This window comes from Hypanus sabinus, chromosome 20 (assembly GCF_030144855.1).
Source record: "Hypanus sabinus isolate sHypSab1 chromosome 20, sHypSab1.hap1, whole genome shotgun sequence".
Lineage (NCBI taxonomy): Eukaryota > Metazoa > Chordata > Chondrichthyes > Myliobatiformes > Dasyatidae > Hypanus > Hypanus sabinus.
Window position 1 is genome coordinate 41,393,225 of NC_082725.1, and position 27,372 is coordinate 41,420,596.

A 27,372-nucleotide genomic window follows, 5' to 3' on the forward strand; every position below is an offset into this window, starting at 1 on the left:
TTTTATTTTAACATTTGTTCTTGACATTGATGCAAAATTGTTATTTACTGATTAATGATCTAATCTGCATTCTTGGATTACTTAGATTGCAATCCTTAAATACATCTAATGATGTAAGTGACTGAAGATGTAACTGAATTTCATTAATCAATTGTATCTTGGTCTCCCTTAATTTATCAAGTCTTCACCTTCCAAGCATGGCTATTTTATGTAGATCTTATGATTTTCCTGGATTGTTAAACTAGTTTATCGAATTTAATTAACTTTTTAATACTGTACTACAGTTCTTCCCATTTTTAATATGTTTGAATCTAAAAAAAGAGTAAAAATCCATTGTTTAATACCCGAAATTTTTTGAAACATATTCACAGGCCTGAAGCCTATTGCAAGTGCTTTTCTGATCCTCCTATTCACTGTTTATGTGAAAAAGTATCTCCTTAGTCGAGCTTCTCTCTCTCTAACCTGGGGCATAATAACATCTTTTGCTTAATAATGAAGGGCGACTATGCTTCTGTTTAACACCTGAGGGGATCTCATTTACATCTTCCAATAAAATTAGCTGAAATATTTAGTCACAAACCATAATGTTCTGTAAGAAGATCATCTGGTTTGGCCTGGGAGGCTATTAGGAGGATAAAATTAATTACTGTACTTGCTAGTTGTCTGCTTTGCCCACAGTCTACCAGTAGTGAAAAGCCTTTTTTAATCATCAATAGTTGCATCCTACTTTATCCTTTCATTGTATTAGATGTTTTAAAGTACCTTTATAGCCAACTGAGTATTCTCTACAAAAGTGTTGGTCTGTTTGTGCTTAGCAAGATTTGGGAAAACAGTTAATGGGGGACCAAGAATTTTATCTTCATGATCAAATGAATATGTACATAGAGGAAAATGAATTGGTGATGTAAAATTGTGGCTCCTGATGGATTTGAAGGAAGAACATCTGGTATGGCACTCGCTCATTACAGACAGGCCAGCCTAGTGATTATGTTAAAGCCCTGGATGACGCATGAACCCACATATTTCTGACTGCCTGCAAATTCGACCACCGAATCCGACCTAACACATTAGCTTGCAGACATCAGCAAAGAGTAGTGTTGTAACATATTTCTGGACTTTATGGAGCCAATCATTTACTTTTCAGTATATCTTGTAATTTATAGGGTTAAACTTGGGGCAGAGCAAACAGTAGCACAGCAACTGACGCTTTGGCCCACAATATGCACTGAATTAAGTTAGTGATGCCTAATTAATCCCTTCTGCCTGATCATGTCCTTTTTCTTTCCTTTCCCTGCATATTGCTGTGCCTATCTAAGACCCCATCACATCTGTCTCTACCACCTCTTCCTGACAGAGCATTCCAGGTACCTACCGCTCTGTTTAAAAACTTGTTCCACACTTTTTTTTCTCCCTTTTTATCTTAAAGGTATGCTCTCTAGTGTTGGATATTTCATCTCTGGGGAGAAAATACCTGCTATCTATGCCTATCATAATTTTATAAACCTCTATCCAGTCTCCCCTCAGTTTCTGCTGCTCCTGAGGAAAGAACCCTAGCATATTCAGATTTGCTGCAGAAAAAACCCTGTTTTTATTTATATGTGCGTGCGTGCGTGTATATACCTTGAGCCCTTCCCAAAGCCTTCACACCCTTCCTATAAGGGGGAGGGCATAATTGAATGCATCATTGTAAAGATTCTTCATTGACTCTGAACCTCAGTACCTCACCTAGTGAAGGAAAGCATGTGTGCTAATTTCAGGAAGCTATGGATTTAGGGCCCCAAGATCCCTCTGAACATCAAAGCTGTTGACGGTCCTGATATCGACTGTGTACTTTACATTTGATCTCCCAAGATGCAACATCAAACACTTGACTGGATTAAACACCACCCATATCTACTACTGAGCTATACCCCACTGTATAACAATAAATAAGCAATATGGCTTGCACCTGAAGTGAACAACAAATTAATTAAAATGGAATAGGACTCTGGCTCCACTGTTTCAATCATTCAGCAAAATGAGTTTGATATTTCATAGATACTGAACTGCAACCTGCAGATATCCTACTAAGAACTTGATATACTAGAGAAAAGATAACTCCTGTAGGAATGGCATTCGTAGCACTGAAATACAACAGCCAACAAGCCATATTTGACTTGAATGTGTTTAAAAACAGCGGGGCTGGCATTGTGGGGGCATGAGTGGCTGGGACAACTACAACTTGTTTGGAGATCCATCCACAATTTGCATGCCAGATCCCCTGCAATGGAGCCAACTAAAAGTGAATTAAGTAAGGTACTGGATGATGCTACAGCTGTCTCCATGCTGCCGACCATGAACTGTTGCCTACAACAGAAGACAAACAGGTGTTGGTGCTAACCTCTGTGCCTCGGGTTGGAAAACATTGGACAAAGGAAGGACCATGCTGCTCAGAGGAATCGTGTATTGACGAAAGCAGTTACCCGACTACAAGAGTTTTGTGGGCAGCATATCTGAAAAAGCTTCCGGTATGTTAATCAGGCAGTTACTTCCAAAATGCCATGTGATTTTAAGCTGGAAGAGAGTTCAGAGACAAAAATTTGCTTGTAAAAGTAGATGCAAAGACAATAGCCCAGATGGATGAATGGAAGGCCAAAAGAGTCAATGGAGATATGAAAACAGAGGATTTGCCGTATGGTGTTGAGAATGAGGAAAGCAAGATAAGAGATCAAGTCTTCAAGGGAGCAATACAAGGATCATTAAGAGAATACTCCAGTGAACTAAATTCACTTTTCCAAGATCAAGATGCACAACTAGAAAGAAGAGAATGACCTAACTGCTATGGAAATTGAAGTGGATAAATGAGACCTAATTTCTCGAGGAAACTAGCAAATTCAGATATATTCACAAGAAACTAGAAGAAAAGGGAAAGTGAGGAGAAGAAGAAAGAATTTGAAAAGGGGAGTAGATCTGGAGAGAACAGCCAGGAGAAAGGGACGAAGAGTGTCCAGAGATGTCAGACCACTTCATCCGTTCCCAGAGGGAACTCCTACAAAAGCCACGCAGGAGGCCCCAGAACCTGAGATTGTTTCAGAGTCACAGGTCTCACATCCCAAGCAAAAAGATTCCTCATCAGGAAAGACGTTATCCAACAAGAGTAATAAAGCCTCCATTGCAATTAAATCTTTAGGATTGAATGGGACAATTTAAAAAATTATTATGCTGTGGATATCTATATAATAGTTGGATTATATAGAATGCTGTGTATATAGTTGAGATGCATTCTATATTGAGTTGGAGTTTATAGCTAAGCAGGAAGGAGTGTTGTGTATTTAATATTTCATTAATGTTTGAGCAATATTAATTAAGCATTCTCTACATAATGTATTGTGGGTTGTATGTAGAAGTACATGGCATACTATATGTCATCATGCCACCATGTGATCTGTGCAAGCCTCGCTTAAAGTAAAAACGAACTAAGACTTGTGTCTGTCAGCTCCCTTGTTTTCCTTTCAGTTATTTTCAATGTTTTGAATATACAGAGCATAACATCACCCGCTATAGCAAGTCTGTTGTTTTGGCATCTTTCCCTAATCTGCTTGCACAGCTGTTCCTCAATGTCTTAGTGGCTATTGGGGATCTGTAGTATAATCCCATCAGTCATTATAGTTTTTTTCAGTTCCTCACATATACTTAGTGGATGAGTCCTCCATTATGTCCCCTCTGATTGCAGCATTGATATATCCTTGATTTAGTGGTGCAGTTTGCACCCACCTCGTCACTTTCTCAACTTGTTTTTCCCTCTTCTAAAACATCAAACCCCTGGAACAATAAGCAGCCAGCCCCGTCCCTCTCTCAACCAAGACTTCCAACAGCAAGAACATCATAGTTCTGTGTATTGATCCATGTTCATCTCCCTTATCTTTATTAGTCCTTGCATTAAAATAAACACATCTCAACCCTTCTGTCTCATTATGCATGTTACCTTGCTCCTGTGTGTCAATGACTGCACATTTAAACGGAGACGTAGCATAAAGACTTTTACTCATGTATGTAAGAGGGTGTAAGAAATAAAGTCAGTTCAATTCAGGCATGCTGTACAATGTGTCTACCTGCCCCTCAATCCCTCCCCTTTCTGACCTGGTGCTCTGGTTCCCATCTAATTCTGTTTCAACTTCCAGCCACCTCCCAGCTACTTCGGATCCCATTGCTGCAAATGTAGTTTAACCCCTCCCAGCTTGCACCAAAAATCTTCTTGTCAGGAGATTGGTCTCCCACTGGTTCAGGTCCCTCTAGTACAAGTTATCTTTGTCCCAGAAGAGATCCCAGTAATCCAAAGTTATTTTGCCAAAGACTGGATGCTTTTGTTACAAGATGTATGTGATTTGTAATCAATGTTCTTCTATTTCCAACAGAATAGTGATTATATTTATTATTGTCAAAATCTTCTTCTACATCTGCTGGTATCGCTCACGGCAGCGACAACTGGATGCTTATCTGAGCAATCCACGGAACGCACAGATTGTGATTGTTGGGGGAAGAGCTTATCTACATCAACTCTGTGAGCAACAGAATGTAAGTGGGCATTGATCTTTGCTTCCTTGTGAAACTGCAAAGGCAAATTAAAGCAGTTTTTAACCTTGAGCTAAGAATGTTACTTACAATGTCACTAAAATGTCTTAAAAATGACTGAAACCACAATGTTCTAGCTTGTGCAGCGTCATGCCGATAGTATCAGGAATCACAAGAGGACACAGAATCATGGCTGAGAAGGAACTGGCATTTCTCAGTTTACTAGAAGTGTATTCAATTATAAATGTAGTGAGACCCAGAAGCATGCTGCAATACCAGGTTTGTTGATTAAATCAAATTCCTGTGCTATGAATAGTGAATAAGTTATTTGATTTTGGTTTCTCAAAAACTTTCTGTGGCAGCAAGATTTGGCTCCAAGCAAAACAGGCAAATTGTCTCTTCTCTGAGAATACATTCATCAACATGCCACACTGATTTGATCAGCATTACTTGTTTGGTTTGTAACAATACAGTTAACACCCTTTTTTGTTAAGCATGAAAATCCTGGAATCTAATTGTAGATGTAATCCCATAGTTTTTTTGTACTCTTTATTATGTTGATGATAAATTGGCAGGAGAGCTGGGTTTGTCTTTGGGCAGTGTGGAGGCTGGCAGCTAGATCTACATTTAGTTATTTGCTCTAGCAACACATGCGCCACGGCAGGGAATGCACAGAACCAGCAAACCTGCTGGAAGAGAAGAGGAGGGTGATACCCCCACAGGAGGCCTCTTTATAAAATATGTTGGCTTCAGCAGGGAAGCACTGACCAGAATCTGCTGTAGGCGGGAGTTCAAGGTTGGAATGATGTTGCTGTTCTGATGATTTTGGCTGTAGCTGTTGTCATTGTTACTTTTGTGTTTGTTCGTTTTTTGGCAACTTCTTCCCAAATTGGTGCAGTTTCTGTCAACTGGTAATAAGCTGCTGCAGTGAAGAAATCATAGGGGTCTATTGGAGGAGAGACCCATTAATTATCTCAGTCTGAGGGGGAGCTGTGTCAGCTGTGAGAGGAGCAGGGTTAGGGTTTGCCTGGATTGTGGACTTCCCCAGTGGTGCAGGGAGCTAATGACTGACGAACATGCTGTATAAAATTCCAGAAATGTACTTTCACCACAAAAGCTTTCACTTCCTTACACAAATCTTGCTGGCCAATGCCAGATTTCTGGCATGTAATTATGACACCTACTCAGTGGTGCTCTGTTAAGTCCTCCATTGTACAGGCCCACCAGGTGAATGCTCGGGACAAACATGTCCTACATTGGCCTACATTTGGGCTTCATTACAGAGTTGGTGTACAAGAGGAGCAGTGTCAACTGTCACAATAATTGAGCAGACTGTTGTTATCCTTAATGCGTCTGGTGAGATCTTGCAGTGCTTCACAGTAAGGTGCAATTAAACTAAGTTCCTGTTTGTCACTTATTTGGAATGTGGGCCTTGTGGCTTACAATTGATTGCCATATCTTTCTGTTCTTGGGATCTGACTAAACTGGGGTTGCTTTCTTTGGAACAAAGGAGATGGAGGAGGGATACAATTCTTTACACCTCGAGTCTTGTTTCATTTTTCCACTCCCCGCCCCCCCCACAACATATCTGCTAATGTCAGTGGCATCTGACAGTTGGGTGCTTGCTTGCTGTTTTCATGCCTATAAAACGCATTCATTCCCCCCCGCCCCCCCTGGAGTTTTCATGTTTTATTGTTTTACAACATTGAATCATAGTGGATTTAATTAAGCTGATTTCAACACTGATCAGCAGAAAAAGACTGTTGCATCAGTGAAAACAGATTGCTACAAAATGATCTAAATTAATTGCAATTATAAAACACAAAATTATTGTATAAGTATTCACCCCTTTTAATTTGACACACCAAATCATCACTCGTGCAGCCAATTGGTTTTAGAAGTTACCTGTTAAGGTGTCCTAGCTATATATCAACCTGAATGTAGTCAAGGTGTTTCTATTGACTGTAGTAAAAATACACCTGCATCTGGAAGGTGCAACTGCTGATGGGTCAGTATCCTGGCAAAGACTACACCGTGAAGACAAAAGAACACTGCAAGCAACTCCACGAAAAGGTTATTGAAAAGCACAAGTGAGAAGTTTGATAGCACTAAATCTGTCTAGACCAAGTAATCGTCAAAAACTGAGTGACCATGCAAAAAGGGGATGAGTGAGGGAGGTCATCAAGAGGCCTATGACAACTCTGGAGGAGTTATGAGCTTCAGTGGCTGAGATGGGAAAGACCATGCATACAACAAGTTGCCCGGATGCTTCGCCGGTTGCAGCTTTATGGGAGAGTGACAAAAAGAAAGCCACTTTTGAAAAAGGCCCACGTGAAATTTCAGCTAGAGTTTTCCAGAAGGCATATGGGAGACTCTGAAATCAGCTGGAAGGTTCTATAGTCTGATGAAACCAAAATTTGAGCTTTTTGGTCATTAAACTTGATGCTATGTTTGGCATAAGCCAAATACCACACATCATCAAAAACACACCATCCCAACAGCCTAGTGAGGTGGCTGCGTCGTGCTGTGGGGATGCTTCAGTGCAGCAGGCCCTGGAAGGCTTGTGAAGGTAGAGGGTACAATGAATACGCCAAAGTACAGGGAAATCCTGGAGGAAAACCTGTTGCAGTCTGCAAGAGAACTGTGACTTGGGAGGTTTGTTTTCTAGCAAGACCATGACCCCAAGCATAAAGCCAAAGCTACACATGAATGGCTTAAAAACACCAAAGTTATCATCCTGGAGTGGCTATGTCAGGATACAGACCTCAATCCAATTGAGAATCTGTGGTTGGACTTGAAAAGGGCTGTTCACTGACAATCTTCATGCAATATGACAGCTTGAGCAGTTTTGTAAAGAAGAATGGGGAAAAATCTGCAGTGTCCAGATATGCAAACCTGATAAGAGACGTATCCACAGAGACTCCAGGTTGTAATTGCATCTACTAAATACTGACTTGTAGGGAGCAAGTACTTAGGTAATCAACTATTTTGTGTTTCATTAATTTAGATCAGTTTGTAGAGTTCTGTTTTCACTTTGACACAAAAGTCATCTTCTGTTGATCAGTGTCAGAGAAGCCAAATTAAATCCAGTGTGATTCAATGTTGTAAAACAGTCAAACATGAAAACTGCTGGTGGGGGGGGGGGGGGGGGGGGGGGGTTGAATAATTTTATAGGCACTGTATATTATCTTTTATCTTCCAGAACTGTTTTGTCAGTTGTGGAATGAGTTCCAGCCTTTCCCTTAAGCGGTGCCAGGCTGGCTTAAATTTCTAGCCAGCTTAAACTGTTAGCACCGACTGCTGAAACTGAGCTCCATGGATAGGCATTAAAACCAACCTTTATTGCTGGCTGGTTGCTGTTAACATGCATCTGAGGTAAATATGGATGTAACCTGCTGTGGTTTACCAGATAAGTTTTTCACCCATGGAGGATGGGTGTGATCTGGGTTGTAGAAAACCATCAAATCAGATAGTAAAGAAGCAGATTCAGATTAATTTATTCATCATGCATAACAAACATTGAAACGTACAATGAATGCACGTTCAAGGCCCTCAGACCCCTACTCAGTACTATTCTGCTGGTGAATGTACAGTCTCTGGAAAGTGAAATTAAAGGCCTCAAAGCAAGATTGCTGTACCAGAGGGTCACCAGGGACTGTTGTGTACTTTGCTTTGCAGAAACATGCCTCACCAGTTCAGATACAGTGCTGCAGCTTGAGGGATTCACCATCCACCAAGACAGGACAGCCGAATCTTTTAAAGGTAGAGGAGGCAGAGTACGTTTCATGATTAACTCACTGTGATGCACAGCTGTGACGTTTTCTATTTCACTCCTGCTCACACAACCGAGATCACCTAGTGGTCAACTTGGGTCTGTTTTATCTGCTGATGGCGTTTTCTGCCGTTTTCATTATTGATGGCTGTGATGTTTCACTCGCAGATGAGCTGAATGCCTTTATACATGCTTTGAAAGGGAGAATGAAACTACTCTGTGTGCATCCCTGAGGCATCTTGTGATCTTTGTCTTAGAGGCCAACATCAGAACATCTTTCATGAGGGTGAACCCTTGCAAGGTATCAAGTCCTGATAGTGTATCTGGTAGGACTCTGAAGACTTGTGCCAACTAACTGGTGGGAGTGTTCAAGGACATCTTCGTTCTCTTACTGTTGCAGTTGAAGGTTCCCACCTACTTCAAAAGGCAACAATCATACCAGTGACCAAGAAGAGCAAAGAGAGCTGCCTCACAACCATCGCCCAGTTGAACTCACATCTACTGTGATGAAGTGCTTTAAAGTGTTGCTCGAGGCCAGAATCAGTTCCTGCATAAGCAAAGGCCTAGACCCACTGCAGTTTGCCTATGGCCACAAAAGGCCTACAGCAGATGCAATCTCACTGTCTCTTCAGTCGGTCTTGGATCACTTGGACAATAGTAATACCTATATCAGGCTGCTGTTCCTTTGAATGTGCTGCAGTCGTCTGTTGTCCAGTACTCCCAAAGCTGCCTCCTTTACATTGATGAGAGCAGTCATAATTGAGGGACCACTTCATTCAGCACCTCCGCTCCATCCGCCACATGGGGAGCTTCCCAGTAGCCAAACACTTGTTCCAATTCCCATTCCAGTTGTGGTATGTCAGCCTATGGCCCCTTCTTGTGTCAAGATGAATCCACTCTCGGGTGGAGGAGCAACACGTTATATTCTGTTTGAGTAGCCTACAACCTAATGGCATGAATTGATTTTTCTGTTTAAACCTCTTCTATCTCCCCCCACCATTTCCCACACTAACCTTTCACCTCTTGTCACCTGTCACTTCCCCTAGGTGCCTCCTCATGACTTCAACCACCTGGCTTCACCGCTTCACTAGCCTTCCAGCTAGCCTCCTTCCCCTCCTCTTATCTTATTATTCTGAAATCGTCCCCTCTTCAGTCCTGAAGTAGGGTCTCCGCCTGAAATGTCAACTATTTAATTTTCAAATTTCCATAGAGTCTGTCTGACCTGCTGAGTTCCTCCAGCATTTTGTGCACCTTGTATTCCATCTGGCTAGCCTCCGGTCTGATGGCATGAACATCGATTGCTCAAACTTCTGGTAATGCCCCCTCCCCCTTTCACCATTCCCCTCTCCATTTCCTTTTCCCACCTTACCTCCTTGCCTGCCCATTGCTTCCCTCTGGTGTTCCTTTCCCCTTTCTTTCTTCCATGGCCTTCTGTTCTCTCTTATCCGACTCTCCCTTCTCAAGCCCTGTATCTCCACCAATCAACTTCCCAGCTCTTTACTTCATTTCTCCCTCTCCCAGTTTCACCTATCACCTTGTGTTTCTCACGACCCACCCCCACCTTTTAAATCTACTCCTCACCAAAGGGTCTCGGCCCGAAGCATTAACTGTACTTTTTTCCATAGATGCTGCCTGGCCTGCTGAGTTCTTCCAGCATTTTGTGTGTGTTATTTGGATTTCCAGTATCTTCAGACTTTCCCGTGTATACAATTTGCTGCTTATGGAATTCAGCATAGTGCTCATCACAAACATATCCTTAGTACTAATCAACAAGCTCTAAAGCCTGGGCCTCCGTACCTCCCTCTGCAACTGGTTCCTTGACTTCTTCACCGGAAGACGATAGCCAGTGTGGATCGGATATGACATCTCCTACTCACTGACAATCAACACTGGCTTACCTCAAGGATGCATGCTGAGTCCACTGCTTTACTCTTTCTACGCCTACGACTGTGCTAGCACGCAGCTAGGCATAGCTCAAACGCCACTTGTAAATTCGCCGATGACAATTATTGTTGGCAGAATTTCAGATGGAGTTTTATTTGCCACGGGAATTCACCTCTGTCCTTATACTCGGTGTCTACATTCCCCCCAGTGCTAACGCTAAGGAGGCGCTCTGTGAACTGTACGGGGCTATTAGCGAACTGCAGAACACATGCCCTGATGGACTGTTTATTGTCGCCAGTGATTTTAACCACATGAATCTTAAGTCAGTGCTCCCCAAATTCCATCAGTATGTGGACTTTGCAACAAGGGGGGAGAACACATTGAACCTGGTTTTACACAAACATCCCCGTCACATACCGGGCAGAGTCCCGCCCCCACCTCGGATACTCAGACCACATCTCCGTTATGCTAATCCCAGCATACAGACCGCTCGCCAGGCGCTCCAGACCAGTTCAGAAGCAGGTGAAAACCTGGCTAGCAGGAGCCATCTCTTCTCTTCAAGACTGCTTTGAGCACACTGACTGGCACATGTTCAGGGAGGCTGTAACCGATGGCGACTCTACCAACTTAGATAGTACACAGCGTCGGTGACCAGCTACATCAGCAAGTGCATTGATGATGTTACTCTGTCCAAGACCATCACTATACGTGCCAACCAGAAGCCATGGATGACCGCGGAGGTGCGTGCGCTGCTGAGGTCCCGCGACTCCGCCTTCAGATCAGGCGACAAGGCAGCTTTAACAACAGCAAAGGCCAAACTGTCCCGGGCCATCAGAGGGGCAAAGCGTGCACATGCCCAGCAAATCCACAGTTACTTCCAGGACAGCGGCGACAAGCAGTGCATGTGGAAGGGCATCCAGGACAACATCACCTGACTGTGTGGGTGATGCCTCCCTCCCAAATGCGCTGAATAACTTCTACGCCTGGTTTGAGGTGGAAAATGACGTGGCGGCGAGGAAGTCCACCCCTCCTACGAATGACCAGGTGCTGTGTCTCTCAGTGGCTGACGTGAGAAGAACCCTGTGCAGGGTCAACTCACGGAAGGCTGCTGGACCAGACAACATCCTTGGTAAAGTGCTCAGAGGATGTGCAGACCAGCTAGCAGATGTTCTCACTGACGTCTTCAACATCTCCCTGAGCAGCGCCACCATTCCAACGTGCTTCAAGGCCGCCACCATCGTCCTCGTGCCGAAGAAGTCTTCAGTGTTCTGCCTAATTGACTACCGTCCCGTTGCACTTACATCCATCATCATGAAGTGTTTCGAGAGGCTCGTCATGAGGCATATCAAGACCCTGCTGCCCCCCCTCACTGGACCCCCTGCAGTTTGCGTACCGTCCCAACCGTTCAACAGATGACGCCATTGCCACCACCCTCCACCTGGCCCTAACCCACCTGGACAGAAAAGACACATACGTTCGGATGCTGTTCATAGACTTTAGTTCAGCATTCAACACAATCATCACTCAGAAACTGATTGGAAAGCTGAGCCTATTGGGCCTAAACACCTCCCTCTGCAACTGGATCCTAGACTTCCTGACTGGGAGACCTCAGTCAGTCCGGATCAGGAGCGGCATCTCCAACACCATCACACTGAGCACAGGGGCTCACCACTGCTGTTCACTCTGCTGACCCATGACTGTGCTGCAACACACAGCTTGAACCATATCATCAAGTTCGCCGATGACGTGACCATGGTGGGTCTCATCAGCAACAATGACGAGCCAGCTTACAGAAAGGAGGTGCAGTGGCTAACGGACTGGTGCAGAGCCAACAACCTGTCTCTTAATGTGAACAAAACAAAAGAGATGGTTGTTGACTTCAGGAGGGCACAGAGCGACCACTCCCCGCTGAACATCGACGGCTCCTCGGTAGAGATCGTAAAGAGCACCAAGTTTCTTGGTGTTCACCTGACGGAGAATCTCACCTGTTCCCTCAACACCAGCTCCATAGCAAAGAAAGCCCAGCAGCGTCTCTACTTTCTGTGAAGGCTGAGGAAAGTCCATCTCCCACCCACCTCCCCATCTTCATCACATTCTACAGGCATTGTATTGAGAGCATCCTGAGCAGCTGCATCACTGCCTGGGTCGGAAATTGCACCATCTCGGATCGCAAGACCCTGCAATGGATAGTGAGGTCAGCTGAGAAAATCATCAGGGTCTCTCTTCCCACTGTCGCGGACATTTACACTACACGCTGCATCCGCAAAGGGAACAGCATTATGAAGGAGCCCATGCACCCCTCATACAATCTCTTCTCCCTCCTGCCGCCTGGGAAAAGACTCCGAAGCATTCGGGCTCTCATGACCAGACTATATAACAGTTTCTTCCCCCAAGCTATCAGACTCCTCAATACCCGAAGCCTGGACTGACACCTTGCCCTACTGTCCTGTTTATTATTTATTGTAATGCCTGCACTGTTTTTGTGCACTTTATGCAGTCCAGTGTAGGTCTGTAGTCTAGTGTAGTTTTCTCTGTTTTTTTTAAATTATGTAGTTCAATCTAGTTTTTGTACTGTGTCATGTAAACTATGGTCCTGAAAAACGGTGTCTCATTTTTACTATGCACTGTACCTGCGGTTATAGTCGAAATGACAATAAAAGTTGACTTGACTTGAGTGGGATAGATCAGCTGGTTGATTAGTTTCACAACCAAAACCAAGAAATTGATTGTGGACTTCAGGAAAGGGAAGTCGTAAAAATACATACCATTCCACATTGAGGGATCTGTCATGGAAAGGGTGAGCAGTTTTAAGTTCCTGGGTGTCAACATCTCTGAAGATCTAGCCTGGGCCAGACAGTTTGATGAAATTACATAGAAAGCACGACAGTGGCTATACTTCATTAGGGGTTTGAGGAGACTCGCTCTGACACCAAAGACTAGCAAATTTCAATAGCCGTACTGTGGAGAGTATTCTAACTGGTCACATCGTCTGGTATGCCACTGCATAGGATCAGAAAAAGTAGCAGAAAGTTGTAAACTCAGCCATCTCTATTATAGGCACTAGCCTACCCAGCCTCAAGGGCATCTTCAAGGAGCGATGCCTCGTGAAGACAGCATCCATCATTTAGGACCCCCGATCTAGGTAATGCTCTCTTCTTTTTGCTACCATCAAGGAGGAATAGGAGCCCAAAGGCAGCACAACATTTTAGGAACAACTTATTCTCTGCCATCTGACAATGAACACACTTATGACACATGCCTCACTACTTTTTTCTTCTTTTTGCTCTCTTTTTGAACTATTTTTACATAAATATATATTACTGTAATTATAGTTACTACAATGAATTGCGCTGTACTGCTCTTGCTAAGTAACAAATAGCACAACATATGATAATGATATTAAACCTGATTCCAATTCTGAAATGTGTCATTTGCATTAACAACCAGCACAACCTAAGGATGTGCTGGAGGCAGTGGAATGAAGCAAAAGAATCCTTATAGAAATCTGCAGTACAAAGGAAGCCATTTGGTCTGCTGTGTGGCCTGTAACAGCTTTCACTGAATGGAGTCTTGGCTGTAGTTTCACATTGTATTATGAACCAGCATTCTGAAAATGTTGCAAGGCAGGGTAAATTCCCCACAGGCTTCCTGAATATGCGTCATGAGATAGGAATTTGGTAGTTTGGAAAATTAGTACAGTATTCCAACCTACCCTTTTTGGTTATTTTAACAGGGAAGTGGAAAAGATAGATGGTCACGTCAAATTGTCATGTGTCTCTGAATACAATTAATAGTGGTGCCAGCCAATTATTAGAACAAACAGCTGTGTTTTAAATCTAAATGTCTGAAAGAAAGCGGCAGATCTATTGCTTAAAAATCTGATGTTGAACTTTTTTTTAAAAAAAACTGCTGAAGGGAATGAGCAAAGCACGGAATGTATCTCTCATCTTGTATTGTAGATCCAGCAGAACCTTGACAAACAAAAGTTTGAAAGAACTTCATAGGAGATCCATAATGTATAGGGAAAAATGGAAAAAGATGGGAGAATGTTCAGTGTGCAATTGAAAACATGAAACCTAGTTAAAATGCTCTAGGTGCCTTGAAACAGAGCCTAACATACAGCTATTTCAACATTCTTGGCATGAGCTGGAGGGAGGCTTGAAGTGGAAATTTTAATTGAATAATTGCAGGAAATGTGGGGAATGCAAAATATGACTGTAGAGGCAGTATATCTTCAATATCCAGCAATCATGTTAAGCTTGTAATTCAATAATTACTCTTTATTTGTGAGGAACAACTGCAACAGTTATACTGATGTTAGACTATTTTATAAGGCTAATTTTTCCTCTGAATTTATGTGATCTCTTCACATACAAAGTAACTGTTGCAATGTATCTTATTAAAACAGTCTTTAGAATGGAATGTACAGTGTTTTATTAGATTCTTCCTCTTGTATCTCCTTCTTCTACACTGGAAGGGTGTAATTTCCTTGATTTTAGCACAGCTTCAAAGTAACTTTGGGGGTCATTTGGGGAACACATGGAATAAAAACAGACCTTTCTAAGCCTGCTCTTGACACTCATTATCATATCTGATCCACACCAAATAAAGTTTCATACATTGTTCCCAAGTCTTGTTTTTCTCTTGACACCCTCAAGTATATAATTTCTGCAATTTGAACTAGAGAATTCCAAAAATTTAGCACGCTTTGGTGCTCAATTGTGTATATTTACTTTTTTCCTAAGTTGGGGGGAGGGTTTCAATAAAAATTATTGTAAAATTAACAAAGCCTGTTGATATTAGAAATGTGAAATATAAACCAAAATTGCAGGAAATACTCAACAGTTCAAGATCTCTCTGTGGCTGCTGTGTGACCTGAGTATGTCAGACATTTTATTATTATTTCAATATTGGTTACATTATCCTTCAAGCATCTACCTTGTCACAGCCTTTGAGAATATGACATTTCATTGAGATCCTCCTCTGCACCTACTCCAGTACATTTATACACCCAGGGCTTTGTGATCTAGCCAATGTTTAATGACACTATACAATAACAATCTATATTCTAATTATTGAAGTGACTGATGAGACCAATATGGAGTCGGCAACCTCTGTCAGAGATAGGACAGCAGGTACTTCAAGGGATGTGTAAGTATTTAGTTTGAAGGGCAGTGTTTTCTCTCCACAGCACTTTGAGATGTTCCTTTCAAATTCAGTACCATCCTCAACCCCATTCTGCTTTTCATTTTGAACAACCCTGGAGAGGAGATACCCAGGAGTCAGTGGGGACTTTGCTCTTTTTCAAGGAGGCTGTGAGAACATCCTTGAATCTTTACCTTGATCCACCTAGTAATTTCTTTCCATCTCAGAGATACAAGTATAGAGAGTCTGTTTTGAAGTCTAGTGTGCCTGACACCAGACTGACATTCCAAGCTGACTGATTTCATTTGGAGATGTTGGCAAGGATGGATGGCAATAACATGGGTTTGCTTATCCTACTAAATAGATCTAGAGGATTTTGGAGAGGTAGAGTGGTGGAGTCGGTGTATCTCTGGATTGAAACTGATTGACAATTGAAAGGCCCAAACAGAGTGGATGTAGAGATAATGTTTCCAATAGTGGGTGAGTCTAGGACCAGAGAATGCAGCCTCAGAATAGAAGGATGTCCCTTTATAACAGAGATGAAGACAATTTTCTTTAGCCAGAGGGAGGTGAATCTGTGGTATTCATTGCCACAGTCAGCTGTGGAAGCCATATCATTGGGTATTTTAAAAGCAGAAATTGATGGGTTTTTGATTACCTAGGTCATCAAAGGTTTGGGAAGAAGGCAGGAGAATGGGGTTGAGATGAAAATAAATCAGCCATGATTGAATGGTGGAGCAGACTCAATGGGCCAAATTGCCAAATTCTACTCCTGTGTCTTGTGATCTCATGTTGTTTCGAAGTAATGCTATGGGTATTCCATGACTCATAAGTGAACAGGAGGGCAGAGATCACCATATGCTGGGTTTGAGATATCACATGGCCAAAGGCTGTGCTGAGATGATAATAATTTTGTTGTGAATGACTGTCTTTGAGAAGTGGCTCCCAAAATAAAGGAATATACACTCAGTGGCAAATTTATTAGGTATATCCTGTAAACCTCTGAATAAAGTGGCCACTGAGTGTATTTGTGGTTTTCTGTTGCTGTAACCCATCCACTTCAAGTTTCAACATTTTGTGAGTTCAAAGGTTTATTTATTATAAAAGTATACAACTCTGAAATTAGACCATAAGACATAAGAGCAGAATTTGACCATTTGACCCATAGAGTCCACCATTCAATCATGGCTGACCTTTTTTATCCCCTCTCCTCAATGCCATTCCCTGGCTTTCTCCTCGTACCCTTTGATGTTGCGTTCAATTAAGAACCTATCAAACTCTGCCTGAAACACCCCCAACAACCTGGCCTCCAAAGCCTCCTGTGGTAATAAATTCCACAAGCTCACCAGCTCTGGCTAAAGAAATTTCTCCACGTCTGTTTTAAATGGATGCCTATCCTGAGGCTGTTCCCCCTTATCCTAGACTTCCCCACCATGGGGAAATATCCTTTCTACATCTACTGTCTTGGGTTTTCAACAGGTTTCGAAAGGTTTCAAAGAGATCCCCCCCATCCTTCTAAATTCCACCATGTACAGACCCAGAAGTATCAAAAAATCCTTGTATGATAACCCTTTCATTCACAGAATCATCCTTGTGAACCTCCTCTGAACCCTTTTCAATGCCAGCACATCTTTTCTTAGATGATGAGGAGCCCAAAACTGTTCATAATACTCAAGATGAGGCCTTATAGGTGAACTAAAGCCTCTGCATCACATCCTTGCTCTTGTGTTCTAGACCTTTTCAAATGAATGCTAACATTGCATTTGCCTTCCTCACCAGTGACTCTACCTGCAAGTTAACCTTTAGGGTGTTCTGCACACAGACTCCCAAGTCCTTTTGCATCTCAGATTTTTGGATTTTCTCCCCGTTTAGCAAATGGCCTGCACATTTATTTCTACTACCAAAGTGCACAACGATGCATTTTCCAACATTGTATTTCATTTGCCACTTTCTTGCCCATTCTCCTAATTTGTCTAAGTCCTTCTGCAGCCTACCTGTTTCCTCTACACTTCCTGCTCCTCCACCAATCTTCGTATCTTCTACAAACTTGGCAACAAAGCCATCTATTCCATCATCTAAATCATTTTTATACAGCATAAAAAGAAGCGGTCCCAACACTGACTCCTGCGAAACCACCACTAGTCACTGGCAGCCAACCAGAATAGGGATCTTTTATTCCCACTCTCTGCCTCCTACCAATCAGCCAATGCTCGAACCATGTTAGTAACTTCCCTGTAATACAATGGGCTCTTAGCTTGGTAAGCAGCCTTATGTGTGGCACCTTGACAAAGGCCTTCCGAAAATCCAAATATATAACATCCTCTGCATCCCCTTTATGTATCCTACTTGTAATCTCCTCAAAGAATTCCAGCAGGTTTGTCAGACAAGATTTCCGCTTAAATAAACTATGCTGACTTTGTCCTATCTTGTCCGGTGCCAGCAAGTACTCCATTGCCTCATCTTTAACAATTGACTCCAACATCTTCCGAACCACTGAAGTCAGGCTAACTGGTCTATAATTTCCCTCCTGCTGCCTTCCTCCTTAAAAAGTAGAGTGATATTTGCATTTTTCCAGTCCTCTGGCACCATGTCAGAGTTCAATGATTTTTGAAAGATCTTTACTAATGCCTCCACAATCTGTACCACTACCTTTTTCAGTTCATCTGGTCCAGGAGATGTATTCTTTGGTCCTTCAGCCTTTTAAGCACCTTCTCCCTTGTAATAGTAACTGCACTCATTTCTCTTCCCTCACACCCTTAACCATCTGGCACACTGTAAATGTCTTCTTCCTCAGTGAAAACTGATGCAAGATATTCATTTAGTTCATCTGCCATCTCCTTGTCCCCCATTATTATTTCTCCAGCCTCATTTTCAGCAGTCCTATATCCACTCTCATTCTCTTTTATTTTTTACATGCTTTTACTATCCTCTTTAATAGTTTGCTAGCTTTCATCTTTTCCCTCCTAATTATTCTTTTGGTTGCTCTCTGTAGGTTTTACAAGTTTCCCAATCCTGTCTTACCACTAATTTTCGCTCTGTTGTACGCTCTGTCTTTTGCTTTTACGTTACTAAAATGTAAATACCCAGAGCCTGGACTGACACCTTACTGCCCTATTGTCCTGTTTATTATTTATTGTAGTGCTCATTAAACACCAGGAAATCTTTAAATGTTACAGTGAACAAACACAAAAAATGTTTATCGACCACACAGTTCTCCCTGTGTAATTTTGATTCAATTTTAGTATTAGACCAGGACAGTCAAATACAAACATTTTACTGTCCTCTTTCATATAACTATATAATAATTACAGCACGGAAACAGGCCATCTCGGCCCTTCTAGTCCATGCCGAACGCTTACTCTCACCTAGTCTCACTGACCCGCACCCAGCTCATAACCCTCAATTCCTTTCCTGTCCTGTCCATATACCTATCCAATTTTACTTTAAATAACAATACCGAATCTGCCTCTACCACTTCTACTGGAAGCTCGTTCCACACAGCTACCACTCTCTGAGTAAAGAAATCCCACCGTGCATTACCCTTAAACTTTTGCCCCCTAGGTCTCAACTCATGTCCTCTTGTTTGAATCTCCCCTACTCTCAATGGAAAAAGCCTATCCACGTCAACTCTATCTAACCCCCTCATAATTTTAAATACCTCTATCAAAACCCACCTCAACCTTCTACGCTCCAAAGAATAAAGACTAACTTGTTCAACCTTTCTCTGTAACTTAGGTGCTGAAACCCAGGTAACATTCTAGTAGATCTTCTCTGTACTCTCTCTATTTTGTTGACATCTTTCCTATAATTCAGTGACCAGAACTGTACACAATACTCCAGATTCGGCCTTACCAATGCCTTGTACAATTTTAACATTACATTCCAACTCCTATACTCAATGCTCTGATTTATAAAGGCCAGCACACCAAAAGTTTTCTTCACCACCCTATCCACATGAGATTCCACTTTCAGGGAACTATGCACCATTATTCCTAGATCATTCTGTTCTACTGCATTTCTCAATGCCCTACCATTTACCATGTATGTCCTATTTGGATTATTCCTACCAAAATGTAGCACCTTACACTTATCAGCATTAAACACCATGTGCCATCTTTCAGCCCACTCTTCTAACTGGCCTAAATCTCTCTGTAAGCTTTGAAAACCTACTTCATTATCCACAATGCCACCTACCTTAGTATCATCTGCATACTTACTAATCCAATTTACCACTCCATCATCCAGATCATTAATGTATATGATAAACAACATTGGACCCAGTACAGATCCCTGAGGCACACCACTGGTCACTGGCCTCCAATCTGACAAACAGTTATCCACCACTACTCTCTGGCATCTCCCATCCAGCCACTGTTGAATCCATTTTACTACTTCAATATTAATACGTAATGATTGAACCTTCCCAACTAACCTTCCGTGCGGAACCTTGTCAAAGGCTTTACTGAAGTCCATATAGACAACATCCACTGCTTTACCCTCGTCAACTTTCCTCGTCACCTCTTCAAAAAATTCAATAATGTTTGTAAAACATAACCGTCCATACACAAATCCATGCTGACTGTTCCTAATCAGACCCTGTCTATCCAGATATACCATCTCGAAGAATACTTTCGATTAATTTACCCACCACTGACATCAAACTGACAGGCCTGTAATTGCTAGGTTTACTCTTAGAACCCTTTTTAAACAATGGAACCACATGAGCAATACACCAGTCCCCGTTTCTAATGACATTTGAAATATTTCTGTCAGAGCCCCTGCTATTTCTTCACTAACTTCCCTCAAGGTCCTAGGGAATATCCTGTCAGGATCCGGAGATTTATTCACTTTTATATTCCTTAAAAGCGCCAGTACTTCCTCCTCTTTAATCGTCAGTTTCCATAACTTCCCTACTTGTTTCCCTTACCTTACACAATTCAATAGCCTTCTCCTTAGTGAATACTGAAGAAAAGAAATTGTTCAGAATCTCCCCCATCTCTTTCAGCTCCACACATAGCTGTCCACTCTGATTCTCTAAGGGACCAATTTTATCCCTCACTATCCTTTTGATATTAATATAACTGGAGAAACCCTTTGGATTTATTTTCACCTTACTTACCAAAGCAACCTCGTATCTTCTTTTAGCTTTTCTAATTTCTTTCTTAAGATTCTTCTTACATTCTTTATATTTCTCGAGCATCTCATTTACTCCATGCTGCCTATATTTATTGTAGATATCTCTCTTTTTCCTAATCCCTTGAAAACCATGGCTCTCTCAAACTTTTAACCTTTCCTTTCAACCTAACAGGAACATAAAGATTCTGTACCCTCAAAATTTCACCTTTATATGACCTCCATTTCTCTATTATATCCTTCCCATAAAACAAATTGTCCCAATCCACTCCTTCTAAATCCTTTTGCATCTCCTCAAAGTTAGCCTTTCTCCAATCAAAAATCTCAACCCTGGGTCCAGTCCTATCCTTCTCCATAATTATATTGAAACTAATGGCATTGTGATCACTGGACCTGAAGTGCTCCCCAACACATACCTCCGTCACTTGACCTATTTCATTCCCTAACAGAAGATCCAACATTGCCCCTTCTCTAGTTGGTGCCACTATGTATTGCTGCAAAAAAACTATCCTGCACACATTTTACGAACTCCAAACCATCCATCCCTTTTACAGTATGGGCTTCCTAGTCTATATGTGGAAAATTAAAATCTCCCACAATCACAACCCTGTGCTTACCACAAATATCTGCTATCTCCTTGCAAATTTGCTCCTCCAATTCTCGCTCCCGATTAGGTGGTCTGTAATACACCCCTATAAGTGTTACTTCACCTTTCCCATTCCTCAATTCCATCCAAATAGTCTCCCTAGACGAGCCCTGTAATCTATCCTGCCAGAGCACCGCTGTAATATTTTCTCTGACAATCAACTCAACACCTCCCCCTCTTGTCCCATCACACCTGAAGCAATGAAATCCAGCAATATTTAGTTGCCAATCACACCCCTCCTGTAACCATGTTTCATTAATAGTTACAACATCATATTTCCAGGTATCAATCCATGCTCTAAGCTCATCCACCTTTCTTACAATGCTCCTACCATTAAAATAAATGCATTTAAGAAATTCTCCACCTCTTCCTCTCTGTTTATCTCTAACAGTACAAAGAACTTTACTGTTTTCTTTTTCTTCCTTCTCCCATACATCTGTTCCTACACTCTGGTTCCCCTTCCCCCTCATATCTAGTTTAAATCCACTGGAGCCTCTCTTGCAAACCTCTCTGCAAGAATATTTGTCCCCCTCCTGTTCAGATGTAAACTGTCCCGCTGGAACAGATCCCACCTTTACCTGGAAAACTGCCCAATTATCTATAAATCTGAAGCCCTCCCTCCTGCACCATGTCTTCAGCCACGTGTTGATCTGCACTATCTTACTACTTCTAAATCCACCTGCACGTGGCACTGATAGCAATCCTGAGATTGCTATCCTGGAGGTGTTGTCCTTTAACTTGGTACCTAGCTCACTAAACTCCCCTTTCAGGACCTCCTCATTCTTCCTACCCACATCATTGGTCCCTACGTGGACCACGACATCCGGCTGCTCACCCTCCCTCTTGAGAACACTGAGAACTCAATCTGCGATATCTCGGACCCTGGCACCGGGGAGGCAACAGACCATCCGGAATTCTCGATTTCTTCCACAGAACCTCCTCTCTGTCCCCCTAACTATCAAATCCCCTATCACTACTGCTCTCCTCTTTTCCCTCCTTCCCTTCTGAGCCGAGGGTCCAGTCTCGGTGCCAGAGATGCAACCACTGCAACTTGTCCCTGATAAGTCATACCCACCAAAACAGTATACAAAACAGTATACTTTTTGTTGATGGGAATGGCCACAGGGGTGCTTTGCTCTTCCTGTCTATTCCCCTTCCCTCTCCTGACAGGCACCCAACTGCTTGTCTCCTGACTCCTAGGGGTGACTATCTCCCTGAAACTCCTGTCTATTTCTGCCTGCCGAATGATCCGAACTACAGCTGGATGCACCTTTTGCAGGTGTAGTCATCAGGGACAACAGTGCTCGCCCTGACTTCCCACATATTGCAAACGGAGCACTCAACTGCCCTAACTGCTGCCTCCATTACCTACTCCTAAGCTAATTAGATTAATTAAAGGAGCTTACCCGGCCTTACCTCACCTGGAGTGAAGCTCATACTCAGCCTCTGCTTGCTTTTTAAATTCCCCCGCTGATCTCAGAGGCCGACTTTCACGCACTTGTGCAGTCATGCCCCATTCAAACCTCGCCTCTGCCTGTTCTCGCCGAAGCCTGATTGAGCCAAAGCTGACCCACTCTGCCTCAGTCCACTCCAATGATGGCCGCGACACCGATGACCCATGTATACGGTGGTCTTTCTTTTAAACCTTTGGCGCACTACGTCATGCGCCTGCGCAGTCTAGCCTCTTTGCCCCGATCACTTTAAAAAAACAGCTTCTCTCTGAGCTTCTTTTACCTCTTCCCTCTCTGCCTCTTGCTTCTATTTAAGATTACAATTGCTCCAGTTTCACATGGACTCCTTCTCTACAAGGGAATTAGTTAATCTTTCTCATTGTTTATTGCTAGATCTAAATTAGCATATTTTCTCAAGGTATCGTTTTTCAGTATTCAAACTAAAATTGGCTGGCCATTTGAGGCAAAAGTTATTTCTGATTAGCTAAACCAGGGGTCGGCAACGTTTACCACTAAAAGAGCCAATATGGACCCATTTCCCACAGAAAAGAAAACACTGGGAGCCACAAAATGAAATAACACTGCATACAACGGGTTTTTTTTGCCTTTATGCTATGTATAAACAAACTATAATGTGTTGCATTTTTGAAATTGATGAACTCCTGCAGAGAAAACGAAATTACATTTCTGCATGCAACAAAAACATTTTGAACTCCGAAAAAAAGACGTTGGGTTGAAGGTTACTACATAGGTAGCCTACCTTGGATCGAAGAATTAAAAGAAAGCGCGCACTGGCGGGTGTCAGGCATTGGCAGTGGTGATGTATATTAATAGCGATAAAAAACACGTTGTAGCGGTGTAGCGCTACACGCAGCGCTAAAATAAAGACTGCAGTCAAAGGTAACTTTATTCGAACTAAACAGCCTTGCTTTTAAGCCTCCCTCAACCCAGCCCCCATGGACGCAGATGCTGCAAAAGACGCGTACTCACAAACCCCCGTAGGCTATCTCCCTTAGCCGGAATGCTGGCTAATTGTGAGGAAATGTGTCGCCACACTTAGATCGTACAAGATCACCATAATCTTCAAATTTAGAATTACATTTCAAAAGCTAACAAACTAACATAAAATACATTTTAATTAAATACTGACCAATTATTTCCCAAAGCCACAGGGAGCCGCAGCACAGAGGTGAAAGAGCCACAAATGGCTCGGGAGCCGCAGGTTGCCGACCCCCGAGCTAAACCATGCTATGATGTAGGCTTTGGCATATTGTATCTTGATTGTGCCACTAAAGATTCTTGTGTCATTATTCTTCGATATGCATGTACAGGTAAACATTGAAAGTGGGAACAACATAAACCTGGAGATGGATTATTTTGATTTAATAGCATTACAAGATTTGATCTGAATACAATGCAACATGCTTTGAAATTTTGCTCTTACAGTTGAAAGATTATAAATGATTTTGAAGTTGTATAGTCCCAATTTTTACAGATGGGAATAATAGATTATTGGAACTTTTATTGTATAAAAATGTGAATTCTTACTACTTCAGCATTTAAAAAAACATTGAATATACATGCATTTTATTTCTTCCCCGTAAGATTAATCTAAAATCATCCTTCTTAATTTTGTTACAGAGTCCCATGTGGTATAGTTGGTATGGTGGCCAGGATGATGGTTCAGTTGGAGAACCTTCTGGATCCCTGCCACATGCTCCTTCTTACAGCCAATTAGAAGTGCCACCTCCATATGAAGCAGTGCCAAGAGGTCAGACAGGTACATGTTAATCTTTAATTCAGGAATTCCTACAGTTTTTCGGACAGTACATTTTGTTCAGAAGGCATCATACTTTTTGTAATCAACAACATGTGGGTTAGTTATTGTAAGGTTTGGAGATTTTATGGCATGCTGTGTTCCTACATCAACAGTGTCAGTGCATACTTGATGACCTGCAGATGTTGAAATCTGGAGCAACTGTAATTGGGAAAAAAAAGTACTTGAACTCCGGAAGAAGCAGCATCTGTAGACACAAAGGGTTGGGTGACATTTTGGGCCGAGACCCTGTATCACCACGGATGTGGAAGGGAGGTGGCCAGTGTTTAGAAGTAAAATAGGATAGAACCAGGTAAGCTGGGGGAGAATAGGTACATGAAGCTGGTCAGTTGGGGGAGTATAGAGATGAAGGCTTGATTGTTGATAGGTAGCAACATGTAAGGACTGGGGGAGTGGTGGAACTGGTTGAAGTAGGAACAGTAAAGGCAGACCTTATTACATGATACATGTAAACAGATAATCGAAGGATAGAGGTAGATGGGACCAAGGGATTGTACCACCATGTTTTACAAATATGCTGTGATATTGTATACTGAGACTTTTAATACATAATTTTTGTGTAAAATTTGCCCCTACAGATGACTTAAAACCACCGCCATACACAGAACATGCTACCGGCAGTATTGAAGAGGCTCGTGCTTTGTCTATACCAGAGGGGTATGATGCTTGCAGCTTGAGTGATGCTCCTCCCCCATATACTCCTAGTCCAACAGTTGAAATTTCACAGCAGCACACTGTGATGCCATCAGGTGCACAGGAGTTGGACAGTCCCTCTACAGAAGGCTCACCGTGTCAGGTCTGAAGAAAGTAAATGCACATCCCGGGACTTCAGAGGAAAGCTACTTTTATTTTCTTCAGAATGGGGAAAGAAATCCAAAGCGCCTGAATTTTGTTTTATAGGTTTTTTTTCTGTACAGTTTGAAAGACGTTTACAGAGATGCACTACACAGAACGCAACGATTGCTGCTAGCAGCACTTTCTTTTTGTAAGCATTTATTGCACTTTCCAAGGAGGAACCCATAGTAAAGGATGATGCCACTTTTTAAAATATTGTAATCTTTCAAAACATTTCATTAACTTTAATGAAGTTTAACTTGTCAGTTAATGCAATGTCCATACCCCCTGTGCTAGGTGGGCTAGAAGATTAGGGGAGAGAAGTACTCGGATAAATGACCTAGCAATGCAACCAGGAGAACTGTGACAGGCTGCAAATTCTGAAATCAGTTTGACATCTTGAGAGTTTGGAGTTGCAAATAAACGGGAATTATCTGGTGAGCAGTAGGATTGTCATGCATTCAAATGTTTTCAGAGTACAAGCAAGGTCATTCTTTGATACTGTCTAGTTGTTGCCAAGACTGCATTATTTGCCCCAAAGAGGATACATCGCTTTCATCTTATCAGAGACATTAATTTTGTGCACGAAAAGCACAAATTTTAAAGATATTTTTTTCCAAATATTAATTTGCTGATTTCCTGGACAGGTTAAGTATTTTTAGTAGGGGAAACTTTTAAATATTTTTGATTTGAATTCTTATAAGAAGCACCCCCATTACCTCTCATTATGGCATTTGATATATTAACATGAATATATTCTAAGATTATGTTGAAAGAAATTGGCTCTGTGTCACCACCATTTAAATTCAAGGATATGTTTAATGTTCTGAGTAAATTTTGAAAAAGTATTGACTGACCTTCTTAGTTCTTTGTGTATTATGAAAGCGGGATTTATTGCTAAGCCTGATTTTGTTGATTTCTTAAATTTTCCACATTTTGGGGCTTGATGTTGATATTGTTCAAAAATACTATCCAAATTCATGAGATGCATGTAGCATACATCAGTTTCAGCAAAGATACATATCCAAAGGTTTTGATCAGGTTTTTGATCTGTTTATTTTGTGACCCCTTCAGTTTGTATCGCCTTTCCCACACACCCCTCCTCCCTGTACTTTCAATTTTTAAAGGAGGCCATTTAACAAAGTGGATATGCAACTTCTCAATCACTTTTATAAATTATATAATTTGGTTGGCAGTGCTTTTCATTAGTTTTTTGTATTTTTCAGTTGGTTCAGTTAAATTCCATTTTAATAATATCTTAGATCTGTGTGAATGTCCAGCATCCTGGACTTAGTGAATTGTGTACATGGCTCTTTAAACAACAAATACAGTTTACTGTCTCTGGCTAAAATGCTGTATGTCCTGTTTTGCTTTCATGATATATTGGTTACATCATAAATAGTTAAAAACAGGTAATGTTAGTAAGTTGGAAACATTTTCAAATCTGCTGTGCAATAATTTAAACAGGTATGTTTGTTTCAAACAGAATCAATGGAAATTGAATATTTTCCTTCATTTAAAAAAATTATTTGATTTTTGTTCTGAAGGAATTCTTGAATGAGCTTCCAAGATGTTGACTATTTGCTAATAGGTCTGGGAACTGGCCTGTACCATACCTGGTTGTCAAAAAATGTGCAGTAGAAGATTTTCTTAAATCTAGTTCAGATTGTCCAAATGTGATTTAAAAAAAATACTCAGTAGCCACTTTATTAGTTACACCTATGTATTAATGCAAATAACTAATTGGCTAATCATGTGGCAGCGACTCTTTGCATAAAAACATGCAAATATGGTCAAGGGGATTCAGTTGTTCATACCAAACATAATAACAGAGGTAGTTCTGTGGGTGAAAACACCTTGTTAACGAGAGCATTCAGAGGAGAATGGTAGGAGTGGTTCAAGGTGACAGGAAAGCAACTCAGATAACCATATGTTGCAATAGTGATATACAGAAGAGCATCTCTTAAACACAATACATCGAACAGTGAAGTGGATGGGCCACATCAGCAGAAGACTTTGAGCATACACTCAGTGGCATTTTATTAAGTACTACTTAATAAAGTAGCCACTAGTGTAGTTCAAAAACAAAAGCCACTTGTTTGTGTATTCCAATGATAGT

The 27,372-nt window shown here is 41.7% G+C and overlaps 1 protein-coding gene across 1 annotated transcript in view; it reads left to right on the plus strand.

Moving 5' to 3' along the window:
* Positions 1-26,819, plus strand: part of si:dkey-118j18.2 (uncharacterized) — a 69,471-nt gene extending 42,652 nt beyond the window's left edge. The window contains exons 3-5 of the mRNA XM_059945385.1: positions 4,395-4,554; positions 24,224-24,362; positions 24,998-26,819. Of these exons, the coding sequence (XP_059801368.1) occupies positions 4,395-4,554; positions 24,224-24,362; positions 24,998-25,221 (523 nt within the window). The 3' untranslated portion in view covers positions 25,222-26,819. The remainder of the gene's footprint in view (positions 1-4,394; positions 4,555-24,223; positions 24,363-24,997) is intronic.
* Positions 26,820-27,372: the final 553 nt, after the last annotated feature.